The 19,450-nt window shown below is 37.4% G+C and overlaps 1 protein-coding gene across 2 annotated transcripts in view; it reads right to left on the reverse strand.

Moving 5' to 3' along the window:
• Positions 1-12,776: 12,776 nt before the first annotated feature.
• Positions 12,777-19,450, reverse strand: part of GALNT1 (polypeptide N-acetylgalactosaminyltransferase 1) — a 56,057-nt gene continuing 49,383 nt past the window's right edge. For both annotated transcript variants that reach the window (XM_026043286.1, XM_026043287.1), the window contains 4 exons: positions 18,858-18,997; positions 18,201-18,299; positions 17,305-17,439; positions 12,777-14,205 (listed from right to left, as the gene is read on the reverse strand). In XM_026043286.1, coding sequence (XP_025899071.1) covers positions 14,059-14,205; positions 17,305-17,439; positions 18,201-18,299; positions 18,858-18,997 — 521 coding nt within the window. In that variant the 3' untranslated portion in view covers positions 12,777-14,058. The remainder of the gene's footprint in view (positions 14,206-17,304; positions 17,440-18,200; positions 18,300-18,857; positions 18,998-19,450) is intronic.

Genomic DNA, 19,450 nt, shown 5'->3' on the forward strand with positions numbered 1-19,450 from the left:
TATTCCTTGTTCTATGAATCAAAACATATGGCAATATTGGCAGGGGCCAGCTGCAAACGGTTTCACTACCTTCTAGGAAGCTGTTTGATAGGAGCTGGAAAGATTTGCTTCCTCATTCTTGCTACTCCTCTGCATTGTGGGAACACAGCTGAGTTTTTCAGTCTAGGCTTGCTCCATGCTTGCCCCAGCTTTTTATGTCAGCTACGACAAAGTTTGATAGGATGGCTAGTAACCACATCTAACTCTACAATACCCTAAAATTTCAGATCACAGAACTTTCAGTGTTATTAGTCACAGAAAAAAAGTTTAATTCCTTCCACAGGTTCTTAGGGTTGCTTCTGGGCTTGTAGTTGTACTCATGGCAAGTGATACACCTGGCTTTAATGACAAAAAAGGGGATGACCATGACAAAAAGTCTGTCCAATACAAATGATGATTGTTAAAAACCATTTTAAAATAAGTTTCTCTGTTTGTGACTAAAACAGAAGATTTTGCTTGCAGTGCACACACATTTTCTGAAGGGTTTTCAGTATCAAGGGAGATATTCCCTTCTGCGAAAAACTTGCAAGGCAGCCTCTCAATAAGTTTGCATTAGTACTATCAGTTGGATTAAAAAAAAAAAAAAAAAGGAATTGAAAAAACTTACAAATGACAAGTGGTCATCAGCAAGAACTTTTTTTTTTTTTTTTTTTAAACCTCCTCTGGAATCTCTGCCTGTTCTGCCATTTTGAAAAGCGTTATATAGTACTAGTAAGTGAAGTAAAAGCAGTTCATGCCCAGAGGAGTGGGCAGATCTGACCCAAATGTGAAATTTCCTCTATGGAAGAGAGTGATGGCAAAACCCCAGGAACCAATAACAGCTTTGGTGAGATGGGGTTTGTGTTAGCTTTGCTTTGGCAACATATACTGCATTGATACAATCCAAAAGGCAGTAAAATTATGTTGTAGATGCAGGTCATCTCTCTGAATAACACTCTGAGATTAGCTATGTGTTGCTTGCTTTTGCAGTGGGAAGGAGAAGTAGGCATATAATACAGGACATAAACACCTAGGTTAGGGTTTGAAATTTAATGGTGTCTTTAGTTCCTGTTTAGAAATCCAAATGAGAGGGTGGGCGGTGACTCAGAGAGATAACCTGCACAAAGCAACTGTTGCTACAGTGTAAACAGTGGGAGGAAAAACCTATGGATAATTAAAATGGAGAAAAGTGCAGTGGGGTGGAGTAGCAGCAAGATGCCACACAGGCTTCCCTCCAGTGCTGTCCCATGCCTAATCCCCCAGTGTAATGAGTTACGTTTTTAGGAAACAAGATGGGGGAGGGGAAAGGGAGATTGCTGCAAGAAATAAAAAGAAAACATGAGTGAAAAGATATATTCCAAGGATAACAAAAAGGCAGAAAGGAAAAAGTGAAGTCTCTTTCTTGTCATCTTATTCAAAATACTTCGCTGATTCTTTATGAAATGATGTTGCATGTACACTTCTTCAAAGTTACTATTTCTAAATATTGAGCCAGATGATCTTATGTTTTTCCCCCTTACTCCCCTCCAAGCACCCCTGCTCCCTTCCCCCTGGGTTAGGATCCCCTGCTGACCACTGCAAAACCCTGCCTGGCCAGGATGCCTATGCTGTTCAGTTGCCAATCAAAGGCAAAGCTCCTGCTTTCTCATACCTGTGTTCTTGATCTCACAAAGGACAATTCAAACACATTGAACCATTGAACTATTTAAACTTCCTTTTCTTTGAAAACTAACACCCTCCATGCAAGGTGGGGAAGGATTTACTACAATCCGAAAGTGCCCTTCCTATGTGCCCAGAAGAATGCTCCGGAATCAAGTCCCTCCGCTGGGTTCAGCAGCACTGCTACTGCACCCTCCCCGTGAGGGGATTACTCCCAGGCAGAGAGCCGGCTTCATCTACCTGTGGGAAGTATGCAAGTTAGGTCACCTGCTGCAGAGGAAGGATTATAAATAATAGGTTTAAATTCAGCTAAAACATATAAAAGTGTATTTTTTCCCAGTAGTGGTCCAGATATGATTTTTAGCTTACCTACCTTAAAAAAAAAAAAAAAAGAAAAAGAAAAAAAAAAAAGTCTTTCCTGAGACTCCACTTATATGATTATGTGTTATCTGAACCAGCAGAGCAAACCTTGGGAAAGCATAATTTGCTCCTGTACTGACCCTAAACATTTCCAATTTACAGTGCTTGCATAAACAGCACAAATTGGTTAAAAAGATATGCTGGCTTAGATTTTGAAAGAACAAAATCCTTCAGTAAGGAGGGAAGCATTAAAAATAATCTTTAAGAAATTCAGAGAAGCAAAATATTTATTTCTGCACTGAATATTTACTATCTCCCATACTGTGAGACCTTATTAAAATGTACTATGGTTACTAGCAAAGGCTTGATTTTTTTTGGCTCTTTTTTTTTTTTTTTTGGCATGCCAGCAAGCAACACATCTGTTCCGAGTCATATTTACCCTGTTACATTTTAATCCAAACTCCACCATGTAAAACATGAATTTATATTTCTTTTCTCCTTGGTTACATACAGCTGTATTAAATCTATTTTAGCTAGTTAATATTCATAAGTTCAGCTAGTTAATATTCATAATATTCATAATATTCAATAAAAAAATAAGCAGAAATTTAGGAGCATTAAGCTATATTTACAGGATGCAGGAACAAGCACTTCATTAACATTTTGCAGCAATTTAGCTTTCAATAAGCTTCACATTGTGAATAATCAAGACATGCAGAAGTGAAGGTTCATTCCATCTGTCTAAAAAAATAAATGAAGAACAATACATAAGGTTATACTAAAGTTATCTCTAAACAACATTTTCCAAGTTGCACAGTCCACTTGCACATTAACATATCGGTTGTACATATGCTGCAGCTCTCTATTTCTAGAACCTGTAGCAGAAAACAACTCACTCTTCATACAGATGGGTCTAGCAATGTGAAAGTTTCGCTTAGCCATTTGACTGGTCATGAACATTAAGGACTTATATGGAAAAGAGGAAAGAAAGTGAATGTGTAAATCCGAAATAAATCTTTTTCTAAGCAATTCTGTTGTCAAAAGAAAAATGCATCGAATCACCTTTGGTGCTAACGAAGTGGACTACACAGGAAAATTTACATGTCTTCCCACAAACAACAACTTCACAGACATCGTCCAACTACTATATTAGATCTAGATGCTTGTATTGTCTGAGTGGGAAGTTAAAGGAAGACCACTTAATATAACCTCAACTTCAATGAAATACTCTTGAAAGGAAGAAGATACTCCTGGGCACTCTCCTCCTCATTCTTGAAACATTCAGTGGTGTATACATGGTGGCGGCCATTCCCTTGAGTTTGTTAGCTAATAGTACAGACAAACATGGGGGGAAGGGAGTTATGTAAGGAGTATCATATACTGACAGAGAAAAAACTGCCTATGTTACTATTGTGATGCACAGTTTTAGAGGTGTGAAGCTTAATGGCAAACACAGTTACCATTATATGACAATTAAAGTGGAACTCAGTTTATTAGAGGAAGAAATGAAAGCTTATCTGCTTGAGAACACCATCAGTCTCAGAAGATCCCAGTTGAAGGTAGGTTTTTATTATTCATAAGTGTTTTTGCCTTCTCTATCTTCCTGGCAGGATTTATCACTCTTACGAATATCTCCTTCACAGACAAGTTCCATCAACGGACAAGTGGGATTCATCTGCCTTCCTTAAAAAGCTTTAATATCATGGAATATAAACACAGCAAAGGATAATTAAAAAAAAAAAAAGAAAAAGAAAAAAACACTGATGCTGAAGAAGCTGAAGAATGTACCTCAATACTTAAGATCCTAGAGACATAACCAGGAATATTATCATATACAGGCCTGTGTAGTGAAGTGAAAGTCATATATAGGTATATTCTGTAGAGTCCTTGCACTCCATTTTGCCATTGATGAAAACCTCTTGCACACGGAACTAGGTGGTATATTATGAAGAGCACAGTCCATGCCTTATATTAAGCACAGCTGCATGGGTAGGCATGGTGATCTAAAGTTTGCCATCACCAGACACAGAGGTAGAGATATTCTATTGTCAATACAGTCTCCATTAAATTGAATTATTACCCTATTATTATTATTGCTAGGAGTATAGTTCAGATATCTCTTCAGAAAATTATGGAGAGTAGTTACGCATCACTCTTTCTGGTTGTGCAACTAGAAAGACATCTAATAAACCTCTCTGGTCTTTTCCAGACATCAATAACTTAGTCTGAGAACAATCAATGTTTCTTACTGCTGTCCAAATCCAGAGGGCAATTAACAGACAGACTCAGATGAAAGAAAGTGTATTAGACATTTCTTACAGAAGATACAGAAACATGAATCAATTCAGTGCTGTGTAAAGATAGCTCAATATGCAGAACAACATAGCTCCTCTTTTAGGAACCAACAATCCTCCAAGCATATGCTTCGTACAGAAGCATCCATAACTAGCTATCTGGACAAAAATGATAAAAGCTGCCACTCTACTGAATACAAGACTCATATCATCACTTACTGTTTGAAAAGAATTTCAAACAGTAGTTTCTCAGTAAAGTGAAACTGTTCATCCAAGTTGTTGCAAGCTAGGTCTGTAATCCTTAGGCCTCTGTTGCCTCTGAGATGAGCCAACATATGGTGGACATTGCCACGTGCCCTGTAAGAATTGCAAAGTGGGAGGGCAGTGGTAGAAAGGGAGAGAGTTGCTCTGTGAGACTACTCACAGAGCAACAATGCAGAAGGCTTTTAAGAACATGGATTATAGAGCAGAACTGGTGTCCTGCACAGGAGCAAATAGTAGCTCTGAAACACACAACCAATCAAGTATAAGTATGAGCCAAATTTCTCCCCCCTCCGCTCCGTCCCCACCAAAACAAAAAACAATCACCACAGACAAAAAACCCACCCCCCAATCAAAAAATACTACCTTGTCAAAAGGTAGTATTATGGAGGTACAGGAGGGAGGGGATTTTTGGAAACCTGATAAAAAATGATTTCTTTTACCCCTAGCATTTATAATAAACCTGACTGCAAAAACTGAGCTAATAAATTGTATTAGGATACCTGTAAACCTTTCACAAGACTGGAAGGTCACAGATTCAATTGGACTCAAGCACGAGAAAACTAAAGCATGTCTGAAAGGCCAAAGGACTCAGTAGACGAGACCCTGGCCAGAAACAAAATCAGATTTTTGGTATCTGCCTTCTTCAAATCCCAGGAACCAGATCTTATCTGCTTCAAAAGATATTTTACATAATGCTGACTATGATTAAAGGATTTGAAAAAAAAGAGTAGATACTGCTTGGGGCAGTAATATGCTATCAAGCAGAAAAATTTACTCCACATTAATCTCTTCAGAAAAAGCAGCGCTATCGCATAAGCTAAAGTAAGCTTTTCAAGTCAAGAAAACAGCTTAGCAAGTGGAAATGGCATATGATGCCACCAATGTGCCATGAAAAGGAATTAGGACAAAACATTTCATCTCACTGGAAACCTGCCTGAGCTGGCTTGAGACAGCACAGACCGCATCCTAAGCATCAAGCACAAGAGTCAAAGCTAAGCATACCTGTGTGTGAAGAACGAAAGCAGTCTCCCAAGTGACAGTGTCTAAACAGTCTTGCTGAACTTAAGGTTTAGGGATTGAGCTGGTGATGTGCTTTGTCTAGGTAACCTCATACAGGCGCACATACACAACCTAAAACTTAACCTTTTTTACTTTTAGTAACTCGCATTCAAGGTCACAGGGAAAAATATTTAGGCCAAATCAGGAGAATAGCTGGTTTTAATTGCAGAGGCATTTTGACAGCTACTAAAAATTCAAAGAAGTCATAAAGTGTGTGTGATACGGACCTGGTTCCTGTGGTTTTCAGCATCTGGCACTGAGAGAGATTTTTGTCTTTGAAACTTGCCTCTAGCTCACTCACTGTATTAGTACAGCTGCATTCTGAATGGAATTACATGTGCAACTTGATCTCACTGGTTGCATGGATACATATCTTTCATATTTCACATAGAGAGAGGTTTTCTTCTTTATTAGAGAAAATGACACAACATTTCACTTCCAGGACTTCCTGACTTACAAGACTTCAGGAGAAACTGAAGGCAAGGAGTTCATGAACATTCAAGAAGTCATTGCTCACATGGTGATTACCTTTTGTGACAGCCATTATATGTTGAGATTCTAGAAGGTTTACTATCAGAATTAGTCACTGGAGCCATGTCTGTCCAAATGGTATAGATATGAGACTACCAATTTGCTAAGCTATTACCTTAGTTATTTGCTAACATTTTCAGACTTAAAAAGTCCATAAAATAAACAAGCACCCTGATGAGATTATTCAATTCGTTTACAGTAAACTCATGATGAGAAACAATGTTTGGGAAATCTTGGTTTTCACAGAACTTAAAATTTCTCTTCTGAAACAACCAAAATCTCATTGTTCAGCCATAGCAATTACAAAATGTAGTCTCAGATTCTTTGGTCTGAATATTTCCAATTCTGAAGTCCCCACAGCAATAAAGTTGGGCTTCTTTCCTACTTCCCGTGGATTAAGCACCAACTCAAAAGTTTTTCTTGGACCATCCAGCAGCACAAGACAAGCAGCACAAGAGCAGTCTGCTTTTGCCAAAGTTGAATTTGTAGGAAAAGCATATTTCTCGAATTTTAGAGGAAATAGTGGTGAAATCCCTTAAAACAAAAGTGCTGTTTTAACCTCCGTTCCAGTAGCGCTTCAATTCAAGTATGTTAGCTACACATGGCCAACTGGCTAGAACCAGAAGTAACACAGCAGATGGGATATGTGTAAGACGTGTAATTAAGTGAAACATGAATTTAGATTAGATTTGAAACTAAATATGGATTTTGACATAGGTAAACATTTTGTCTAGAGCTCTTCTAAGAAAAATCTCTTATTCCTGGTTACTCTACAAATTTGTAAGTAAGGAATGATGATCCTCATCAAAAGGGTAGAGGTTGCTTTGTAGTCCAACTGTAGTCCATTAAAGAGTATTCCCTAATACTCAATACCAAAGCCAAAATGGTTTAGTATCTTTATTACTGGCCAGGACAAAAAGGTGGAACATACCCTCAGGAAAACTCTAACATCAAACTTAATGGAGGAATGTGAGGAATGACATGCTGGAGGCTAACAGTGTAACTCCAAGGGTTGGCGACAGGTTTGGGAAAGACATCGACAGAAACCTGTATTTGTATTGACAGAAGTTCAATACAAGTTTGTGCAAAGTCTGGTATCCGGGACAGACAATCTCCTATAACTACTAATAGAGTAGTTACCAGGGTAGAAAGCAGCTTTTGAGAGTAAGACTTGGAAGATGGACAAACTGAGTAAGAGTTTCTGAACGCCCATAGTATAAGGAAGACTAACTGGACCATGTTAGTGACAATATAGCCAAACAGCTGGAGAGAGGTGACTCCCTCACTTCTGTATTTGTAAACACACAGCTGAAGTACTGTGCCCAGTTTTGGACTCCTCAAAGTCAAAGGAAAGCTAGAGTGAAACTGCTACTGTATAATTAGGGGTCAGAGAACATAATCTGTTCTGAGAAAACATAATCTGAGGAAAGGATGGTTTGCTCAGTATTGAAGAGTCTGAGATGGGATTTTACTGCTCTCTTCCACTACCCAGTGTATGGTTATAGAGGTGACTTAGCCATGCTCTTCTCAGAGATGCACAGTAAAAGAATGAAACGCAAAAGGTATTCGGAAAAAATAAACAACCCCTCTCCCCCCACCACCACACACACCACATTTCACCATAAAAGTTGTCCAGAATGTGATGATCTCTGAAGATGATGAGAATAAAGCACTGGACAAAATGATTAACTTTAAAGTTAGACTAGCTTTAAGCAGAGAGTTTGGCCAGATGATGCAAAGTCATGATCCATTCCAAACAGAACTACTCTATGCTTCTAAGAGACAAAATCACTAAAAACAAGTCAGAGACTTATGATAGAATCTTCAAGTACTCAGGAAGATAAATAAAATATACATGGCTTCCAAAATGTCAAAGCCAATTAAGATTGTAAAATAACCGAAGCGAGGTGATTAGCACACAAGTAAAAATTCATAAATTCAAATTAATGAAAAATGGAACAAAACAGCTTATAACACAGGACTGCAGAAGCTGTTCAGAAGATTAATATGCCACTGAGGTTCAATTCATGAAAACATATACTTAGAGCACAGTGAGGGTATTAAAGTGAGACAACTCCACAAGAAGTAAAACTCAACAGCTTAGAACTACTTGGAGAAGACAGAAATAGAAAACATGAATATCATCAATAAGACTGAAAACTCTCAAACTCACTTATTTTCTGGGGGAAAAAATGATGATGCATGCAAATCAATAAAAAATGCTTGTATGGGAACATTTGACTTCAACAAAAGAGAATCTAAAATCAGCATTTTTATGCAGAATATGGACATGCACAGAAGCAAAAAAAAGGTAAAAAAAAAAAAAAGACATAAAAATTCTCATGCCTCAGGCAAAATCCACTACCTTGCCAGCTTCAGGAATAATTTTTATCTCAACTAAAAGTTAATCAGTATTCACTTACCAGATGCTTCAGAGAAGAAACAAGGACCCAACAATGGCTATTTGAGAGGCAGGTTATAGACTGCTTAAAGCCTGATCTAAAGCTATGTCAAACAATGGGCTTACTGTCAGGAGCAGCAGTTTGCTTTCATCTTGGAGTTTGGATTTGATATGGACTACCATCACCTAGAAAAATGGCTGGATGCATTAAAGATGGATTCGTACTGCACAAAATGTCAGCAGCATGCTATAACCACATTCTCTAAGATTCAAAAAGCAAAGTGAGCAGCACAGAGAGTCAGTCTTCATGTGGTAATATTTTCTAGTCTCTACATTACAACTAGTTATTGTGTCACTTTTGTTGTCAATATTAAAAGCTTTATTAAAATGAAGTATTTTACAAAAAATACTGTTTCGTTATCTAAAGTACTGTACACCATGTGAATGACCTACAAAGAACATCACAACTATGCTTAGTTGAACAGTTCTCAATTATGACAGTGTTTAGAGTCAGATAGAAATCTGGCAAATATTTGCTTTACAGCGATTGAAAATGTTTTCTCTGTTTCAGGCCAGAAAGCAGAGAAGTTTATAGCTCCAGAAATCTGATCATTTTAATCTGATATACTCTTATCTGACCCCAAATGTCTATTATTACAATGAAGTCAAATGAAATACAAGGTGCCTGAAGCTATTAAAACCTATTTTAGACTGAGGGCCCTCCATGCTTTCAAAGGAAGGAAAGTTTTGAGTAACTTTTTCCTAGTCATTCCTCTGAAATGGAACCATCCATTCCTCTGGATTCCTTTGAATTTACCTTTCCCTACTTTGCAGGGAAAATATGGCAGTCAAGTATGACTGACAAGTCAGTCACTTCTGTTAAATCACTTGAATAAACAGAACAGCTAAAAGACATTCTGCAAAGTGAAAATGCAAATGATTACCTAACTTACGTAACTAGTTTATAATATATAATTTCTCCATTTTTTAACACGATGCATCACAGTTTAGGTCTACTGCACTTACACGGATTTGATGATACCGTAAGTAGTGACTGTTAAGCTCTTTTGTATAGTACTACCATAAAAATAAAGCTACTAAAATACAACTTAGAATCATAGAACCCTTATGGTTGGAAGGGACCTGTAGAGATCATCTCTTCCAACCTCCCTGCACACGTAGGGTCACCTAGAGCATGTGGCATAGGTTTTCATGCAGGCAGGTTTTGAAGAATTTCAGAGAAGGAGACTCCACAACCTCTCTGGGCAGCCTGTTCCAGTGCTCTGTAACCCTCCTTGTCAAGATTTTTTTTTTTCCTCGAGTTCCTGTGAAGCTTTCGGTGCCTCAGCTTGTGGCCGTTTCCTCTAGTTTTATCAGTGATCACCACTGAAAACAGGCCAGCCCCATCCTCCTTGCTCCCTCCCTTGAGGCATTTGTAAACACTTACCAGATCCCCTTTCAACCTTCTCCAGGCTGAACAGGCCCAGCTCTCCCAGCTTTTCCTCAGAGGGTAGATGTTCCAGGCTCCTCCTCATCCTCATAGCCCTGCACTGGACTCTCTCCAGCAGCTCCACATGCCTCTTGTACTGGGGAGCCCAGAACTGGACACAGTACTCCAGATGTGGCCTCACCAGGGCTGTGTATAGGGGGACGATCACCTCCCTTGCCCTGCTGGAGACGCTCTTCTTAATGCACCCCAGAATCCCATTGGCCTTGGCCACAAGGACACGCTGCTGCCTCATGGTCAACTTGTCCACCAGGTCCTTCTCTGCAGAGCTGGTCAACTTAACTTTATATTGATAAAAACAATCTGGCAGAATGAGGTAACTTTGGTTGACAAAAACATTCACAGTTGTATGTGTGTACAGATAACTATTTTGCATCTTTCAATACCTAAAGCATTGAAGACAACCTAATACGGTATGTCACTATAGTTACCAAAAGTTGTTCCATAAAATGTAATACACTTCAACTCAGTTAAAAGGCACTCCTTTATCTCAATAAACACCTACACATGGACAAATGAGAAGAAAGGGAGAATAGAACAGTGTACTTTTACAGGTTGCATAGAAAATTTTCACCAAACAGAAGAAGCACAAAGAGAGTTTACTGCCAGAACAGGACTCCTGATCTTACCCTTATTATATCTTCTGTCAACAGTAAAAAAGACAGCAGTAGCAGAGTGGGAGTTCTACTAGAAATTGCTCATTTGCCTAAGACAGATGTGTTGCACAACGAGGAAAAAATACTTTTATTTCCTCAGAACATATTAAATTAAAGAGGTTTTAAAAAATCCAAAGGACTTAAATGTGGGAAGATGATTAGAATGAATTTAACTATGATTAGAATGAATTTAACTATGTCTACAAAAGGATAGAGTCAACTGATATTCTTATTTAAAGGAGCACATAAAAACACTCCTTTAAGTGGAAGACTCCCACTGAGAGACAGCAAATGTAAGAATGAGGGGTAGATGGAACTTTTAGCAGGGAACATGAAAGACAACTACCATAACTGGGGGTAAGAACAGCTAGAAATAGATGTGCAGAAACTATTCCATGGCTGTGCTCTAAAGATAATGATACCACAGACAATTTGAACAGCACAGTACTCAATGGACAGAGTCATTTTATGGAGACTATGTGTCGTCCAACAATTCAGCCTGTACAACCACCAAGTGTTTGCAATGGCAAAACCAGCAAGCTAACCACACCTCCCAGTCAACCATCACCTGTTAGCCCCAATACAGGGCTGGCTGAGCTAGATTTTTGAACCCAACATCCAGAGGCTGCAGATACTCTCCAGCCTGCTACTTCCTCCAGCAGGCTGTCGGGCAAGAGACTTCCATCAGTAGGTTATCTTTGCAGGTAAGGCTAACCAGGTGGAGGCTGGAAATCAGATTTCTACATGAGTTCCCTGAGGCTTATCATCTGGTATGTGGGGTATAAGGTATGCAATGATTTTTACTGTAGGTTTATTTGGCCAACATATAAAATGACTTGGTGAATTATAAGGCCAAATGCATGGTAATCCTGAGGCCTGCTTACAGGTTTTGTCCCATTACAAAGTCCTGACAATTAAGTTGTATTAACTGATAAAATATCATAGTTGTAATCATAAAAAGTAAAAATAAGACCCATGAAAATGTACTTGTGTTCAGTGATGGGTTGTACAGTGGTAACACCTGAAACAGTAAACAAAGAAATTTTAAAGATTTATAGGACTAACACTTTTTTTTTTTTCTCTCTCTAATTTGCACTCTTGGAATGGTTACCCATCTCCAATTTACAATTTATTTTCTGTCAACGTTTTTAAAGAGATGTATTCAAAGATTGGGAAGCTGTTTCTGAACTGATACACAACCTTATTTTTTACCTCCAAGTGAGTTTGCTAAGACAATCTAGGATAAAACATGCTGGAGACCATCAAGCCAGGTAACAGGGCAGAAGACTAGAAATCAGTGGGCTAACATGCAGGATCAGATGACCACAGAATACTTCAGAAACAGTGCAAAGTCAGGAGAGATCACTGTCTAAGGAGCAAGAAGATATATTGATTACAAATGAGTCACTGCATTCAATCCATTTCACTGAGTGTAACAAGAAAAAAAAAGTCTTTGTATACCACCATGATAGATTTGTTTCAAGTCATCCAGACACACTTAAAGACCTTTCTAATAAACTGTATCATACCATTATTTTTGTAAATCTACTTACACCTCAGGACAGATTTGCACAGCTGTCCCAGTAAGAGGTCAATGAAAGATACTGATATATCTGGATGGTTTATCTGATATTAATGTTACATCATCTCATCCCATGCAGTTTTAAAGTAGCAACATAATACTGCAAAAATTCTTGATAGTTCCCTGCCTTGCATACAAAAATTTGTGTGTACTACTGCAAAAATAATGAAAATAACACTAATTAAATTAACTTGGAATGGCAAATCTTAAACAGGCCTAAGAGTCAAAAACAATTCCACACGTGTTTTGCATGAGTCTAGATTTAATTTGCTTTACAGGACAATTGGCCAAACAATGACATTTATCATAAAAATATCCTCTCCATTATGCAAATCTCATTTTTCTTTCCAAAAGGAAATTCAATGTATATTATGAGCTATCAGAATCCTGTTTTTAAGTTCAGCCTACGTAGATTTTTCTTAACAAAAAAAGCAATTCTGTTAAAAAAAATGCAGGTCAATGCAACAACATAGTTGTATTGCTTTTGGCTACCTTAACTTTAAAAATCCATGCCAATTTAGCTATTTTTCTTATGGTTTTATTAGAAAAAAGCAGCAGATCAACATTACAATTCAGAGTCTAATCTAAATATGCACTTGACAACGAAGCACATCAGAATATTAAGTGAAAAATCTTTAGTTTTGCCAATCTCCTCTTACCCAATCACAAATCTTTACAGGCTTTCTGATGGCGAAAATCAAACAATAAAAGTTTTATTGCTGTGAAAACAAAAGTGAAAACAAAATCATTATACAGTAGTATTAGTCTTGGGTGCAAAGTATATTCAGTCAAGTTAACTTAAGGTTTTTAAAGTGTACTAAAACCTTTTGTTTGGCCATGAAAGTCCACAAGCTGACTGACCCAAGTATAAAATGAAATGGCAGGTCTAGACAAAAAAAAGTTTGACAGCATGATAATCTCCAGTTTTCAGACAGTAACAAAAAGATACAATTCCAACAGCCCAGAAATTAAAATGAAAAAAGTCGAACTGACATTCAAAGAGCTAAGTTTATTTTTACGCTCATTTTGTTTGCGCCCGAAATAATTTTAGATCAACCAGGAAAAAAAAAGCATGGACTATCACACAATTAAAAAAATGCCTTTTGACTTGGTTATTTTCCCCCACTGAGGTATAAAATCTACATATAAATTTGATACGTCACTATAACAAATTGTACTTTTTATAGTACTGATTTTGTTTCCATTAAACCCTGTTTTTTTTTTTTTTTTTAAACCACAGAATTCTTATTTCATGTTACTGAATATGGTCTGCAGCTCTCTGCTTCATTATTTATTTGTGGATCTGTATTTAGTAAGTTGATTACCACCACTAACCAAGAAAGAGTTCTTGGAAATGTCTCCATTACAATAGCACTTTCAGCAGAGGTTACTGATGTGCAAGCAAACTACAACAATATGCCGCTCTCCAGAAGAATACTTCACTGACTACATTTCCATCATCCAAATGTTCCCTAGGTTCTTGCTGGAAGAGACTCTCTCAATCTTGTAAACATCAGCGGGCGCAGTTTCTCTATATGGATAGTTTCACTTCCTTATTACAGGAAAGTTGGTTCACAGCTACTGAAAAGCTGCATGAGTTACAAGTTTTAACAGCTGATGAACTGTGTATTCTGCAGGGCAGAAGTTTTCTTCTGTTGCTACATAACAGCGTAGCCAGAGCATTAGCGGAGGTAGCCCAGTCAATCCTTGCTTTTCTGTAGAACCTCTCAGAATATTTCTGGAAGGGTGACATTGCGAAGCAGCCACTGCTGTGAGCGGCTGCCATTGCAGTCTCTGATGCTGGGTACCTGGCTATCTTCTTCGGTGGCTTTATCCAGGCACTGGTTACTGTTCACATGCAACAGGGTTAGTTTCTTGAAGAGAAAATGAAGAGTAACACGTGTTATAGAAGCCAACACAAAATTTTTAATGAACATTAACATTCTTCCATAGGTAAAACAGGAGCTAGACAAGACCTCTTTTGTTACTTTGAAATGGCCATATTCAAACATCATTTTTTAAATGGGACTGTACAGCTGGGGTCTCTGAAATGGTTGAAATTAAAATTTGGTGCAGTGTAGGCATACAGCTTTCACAAAAATCACAGAATGGTGGAGGTTGGGAGGGGTCTCTAGAGATTACCCAATTACCCTGCTCTAATAGGGATACCTAGAGCACGCGGCACAGAGTCACATCCAGGCAAGTTTCAAAGATCTCCAGAGAAGGAAGCTCCACAACCTCTCTGGGCAGCCTGTTCCAGGGTTCTAGTACCATCTGAGTAAAGAAGTTCTTCCTCACATGCAGATGGAACTTCCAGTATTTCAATTTGTACCCACTACTCCTTGTCCTATCACTGGCCACCACCGAGAAGAGTTTGGCCCCATCTTCTTTACCTTCTCCCCCCAGGTATCTGTACATATTGATCAGATGCCCCCTCAACCTTTTCTTCTCTAGGCTAGACAGCCCCAGCTCGCTTAGTCTTTCCTCATATGATAGATGCTTCAGTTTCTTAATCATTTTCATCGCTCTCTGCTGTACAAGCTCCACATCCCTCTTGTACTGGGGAGCCCAGAACTGCACGCAATACTCCAGGTGTGGCATCATCAGAGCTGAGTTGAGGGGGAGGATCCCCTCCCTCAACCTGCTGGCAACAGTCCAGGATCTCATTGGCTTTCTTGGCCACAAGGGCAAACTGCTGGCCCATGTTTAAACTTCTTGTCAACCCGAACTCCCTAATCTCTCTCCACAGAGTTGCTTGCCAGCAGGTCAACTCGTAGTCTGTACCGGTGCCTGGCATTATTCCTCCTCAGATGCGGGACCTTGCACTTGCCCTTGTTGAACCTTTGATTATTAGCAGTAATATTTGTATTAATAATATTCGATTTTGTCAGATCAGAACTAATACAATGAACCTGTATTAAATATGTGCTTTTTTCCTCCCTCTTTTTTGGGTACACAAAATTGACATTAAACAAGACTATTTTTAAAAAAATACAGATATTTAAAAAAAATATATATTTTTTACAGTATCATATCTGTAATCATACTTCTGCAATCTGCAATACACTGCTACTGGGCATTACCCTTTGGAAAAAGAGGTCTTCAGAAGTTGAACTTCCTGCCACTGTACTTCTGACACTCATTAGTGCCCTAGCTAGTCTAGGGCACTGAAAGATGTTAGCCTATTTCTCTCATTTTGAGAGCACAGCCAACACGCTGAATTTACTGAAAAGTGGCAGAGGAATAGGTAGGCCATATGTGCATAGGCAGCAGCAAAGGGTAAAACAAATAAAACCAATAAATATCAAAACCATCCTCCCTATATTTGAGTCTCCTGCACAACAGCTGAAAAACAAAGAAGAGCTGGAAGATATGAGAGCAAACAAACAATTCTAAAACTTAGAGACTTGTTTTTTCTAGTACACATCAAGGGAAAAGGTGCTTTCTACACACTGTTGACTACAGGAAAACATACAACTATGTTGCCAGGAATTCTTGCTAAGAATTCTCCAGCTACAACAGGCTAGGGAAGCAAAAAAGTAAAGTTCTGAATTATTTTAAACTTATTTTAATCTTATTTCTAAGATGATTTTATTAGTGGAAAATCTACATATATAGAGCAAAACAAACAATTTTATGTCTAGAGAACTGCATAGCAGAAACTTGTTTTTCTGGTTGTAGCAACCTTTGTAAAAGAGACTATTTGGTTCTTCCAACTAAAGCAAAATTTTGCATGTACTGTACAGAGTTTGACAATCCTTGATACCTTTGCTCATATTAAAAATAATTCAAAGATAAGTGTTAAAAGTTCTTTGACAAATCACTGCATTTAGTAATATTACTCACTTAAGTCAGGTGAACTAGTTATAAAAGAACGAACAATTACCAAGACTCAGATTTAAGAATTTCAACTAATTCTTAATCCTGAAAGACTTCAATAGCCTTCTTCAGCCTCCTATCAGCAGCTGCAAGTAATCTGCAGAAATCCTAGTAGCGATCCAGTGTCTCAAATTAGTTGCCAGCCCAGCTGAAAAAGCATCATTCATTCTTGCTTCTTTTCAGTCTTAAATAGCCTATATTAACATCTCTGTTACTAGAATCTGTAATAAACCTATTGATTTAAGCACCAAAATATTTTTAGGACTGAAACAACTTTTTGGTAGCTAAATTATCTACATGTTCTTCTTCATCAAACAATCATTAAACTTATAATAGCAATATTCTTCTTCTATGAATTGCCTTACAATTAACTCTCACAGCAACTAATTTTAAATTAATAAGCTTGAGACACTTTTTTTCAAGTTGGCTGAGCTGTAAAGTCAGAATTCTTACTCTATTATTCAATCACATAATTATTTTTGAGAGCTTTCAGATAAAATTAATGATGAATGGATCATCTAGCAATACTTATTTGACATACAAATTTCAAAATGATTTTGAACATTAAGTACAAGAGAGAGCAGGATTAAATAAAGATGCTTGGATCATCTCTGCTTTAAACATGAAATTTAGAGATATAAAACCTATATAATTTTGACATACTGAATTTTTAATTAAAATAGTATTTTCTTTAATCTTGTAACAGATGACACAAAGTGCTCAAGTCACTACAGGATCATTAGCATTATATTTTTCTGCTGCACAATTAAAAAAAAGTTTAAGTATTCGGAATAATTTTCTATCATTGATCCTGTCCTAAAAGAGCTCTACACTATCTTTCATCTAAGCATTTGAAAACATTTTGCAAATATATATGTTTTTTACTTCTATGAACTACCAAAAATTCACCAGGTAATTAAATCAGAGATCTAATTCATGTGTGGTTACTCATTATAAAGAGAGACAGAACAAACCCTGACTGTTTACTACTCTGACTCTCAAATAGCAATCCCACAAATAGCCAGTTCTGTAGGCTTACATAAACACACAAGTTGTCTCATTACAATGTTATAAGAAGTCATTAAAAGACTTACCACTGGATCATATTCCCAAAGCTGATTTCCTTTTAGATGGTGACACTTGAGCATTGTTACTGGACCATTAAGTTTGGAGACATCTAAACATAAATCATCTGTTCGAATTTCTTTGTTGGCAGTATATGAGAAAACCTAAACAGAGAAAGTGGAACCGTAGAAGTTAAAAAAAAGAGGCAGCAACTCACCACTCACCTAGAAGATTCCTTTTGAGATATGAGAGGGAAGGGGGGGAAGTTTATACATTATTTCATTACCATCTATACTACTTCCCTTCCTCCATATATTTTAAGGGAAGAAATATATAAACAGCACATGAAAGAGTTCTTGAGAAAAAGACTGACCCTGTCAAGTTGCAGACTGTTTCCTGCATAGGAGCAAAGCATCCTCCAAACTAGTTATCTTTGTACACTGGTAAGGAATTGATCAATATTTTTTAATAAAATAATATTGAAAAACAGACAAATGCTTAAGTTTACAGTTGCAAAAAATAATGTACATTAAGAACAGTATTTGAGATGCGAGTATGTTTTTAAAGGATACCAATTTTCAGATCTTAACAGGAGATAGTCCTGGAAAATCTGTAAGAAGCCAATCCTAGCTTTCCTAAGTCTACGCTCCTTTATCTCATTTTTGACTTTAAAGTGAATCTAGCTGTTGCAATAGGATCTCAATACCTACCAGTAGCAAAATACCAACCAGCCTTCTTGTGCATTCCCTCTTACAGTTCTATTCTTCACTGAGGGTTCTCCTAAACTTTACAGACTAGGAGAGATAGTTACCAGAAAGAACTAAAATTGTGCCCTGATAAGAACTTTTTTCCCAACAATTCTTCACAATCTTTACAAAAATATACTAAAACTTACAAAAAATGAAATTTCAAAAAAAATTATCACCTGATTTCCACCCATTCCATGGCAGTTGAAGATTCCAACTTTTTCATTCTCCTTTCTTGCCATGTTATCTAGACATTGATTTGTCTCTACATTTCTTATCTGCAAGAGAAAGAGCACATCACGAAATATAATTTTTAGAAAAGTATTAGCTCCATATCAAACTACACTGTCACCAGTTCTCTCTGCTATTCATTGAGAGGTTGTTCAAATGAAATGCAAAATATATAAAGACTACCTATTACCATGAGGTACCCACTACTCAAGAATCCCTCTCCAAGACAAATGCTAAAGCCAGCATACTACAGAATCATGTTCTTTTCTTTGCTTTCTTCTGTATCCAATCTCGGGGGTCCCAAGACCGTTAGAAGTTTAAAAGCACTGAGCTTTTAATTCACTTCAATATGACTGGATGATGACCAGATTCGGTTTTCTTACTACCTGAACTAGAGCATTATCTACTATATTTCTGCATAATAAATAGGCATGAATATCAGCCACGTTATCTGCCACTTATGTATCATTTTACAAATGACAAGAATGCATAAGATATTTGAACTTTGCTAGAGGTTGCATGCTCATGTCACTCAGCTCAGAATACAAACTTACTCTGCAGTGTATTTTACAACTGGTAGGTAAGCACGTGTGGTGAACTCTTACCTCCCCCAGAGAAAAGTAATGCCGTGGAATTTGAGAATCAGGATAAACATTCTCCAGATACCACGAGAAAGGCTTGCACTGGAGCTTACGTCTAAGTCCAAGCCGAGATGATATGTCCCCATAATCAACTTTAGTAACTCCTGTAGAGACCAAAAAAAAAAGAGTCTTATTTAATGACTGTTAATGAATTTTGCGTATGACTCCATTTTACAAATCAGAATAATGCATTGTTTCCATCAAATAGACATCCTCTCTAATGAAGAGCTCACTTCTACACTAAAAATTTTTATTCCAATATAGTACCGTGCCATTTATATTATCACAAAGGACAATCACTATCCACAACTTTTTTTTTCTGATAGTTATTTACAAGACAAAGCAACTACATCTATGCTACATATGTTAACATCTTACCTTTATTTGGTCAAACAATTTGAATGCAATCACTTACTAAGTTAAGAGAAGAAAAAAGTTGAAACCCATGTATTCACTATTGCCATTTTATGCCCATTGGCAAGCATGGATAGAATGCAGATATCTATGCTGTGTAACATAGCAGCTTCCTTCTGTGGAAGAAGGAAAGCTCCATTTTA

Source organism: Nothoprocta perdicaria, unplaced genomic scaffold, assembly GCF_003342845.1.
Source record: "Nothoprocta perdicaria isolate Ctin4 unplaced genomic scaffold, notPer1 scaffold_329, whole genome shotgun sequence".
In the NCBI taxonomy this organism is placed as follows: domain Eukaryota; kingdom Metazoa; phylum Chordata; class Aves; order Tinamiformes; family Tinamidae; genus Nothoprocta; species Nothoprocta perdicaria.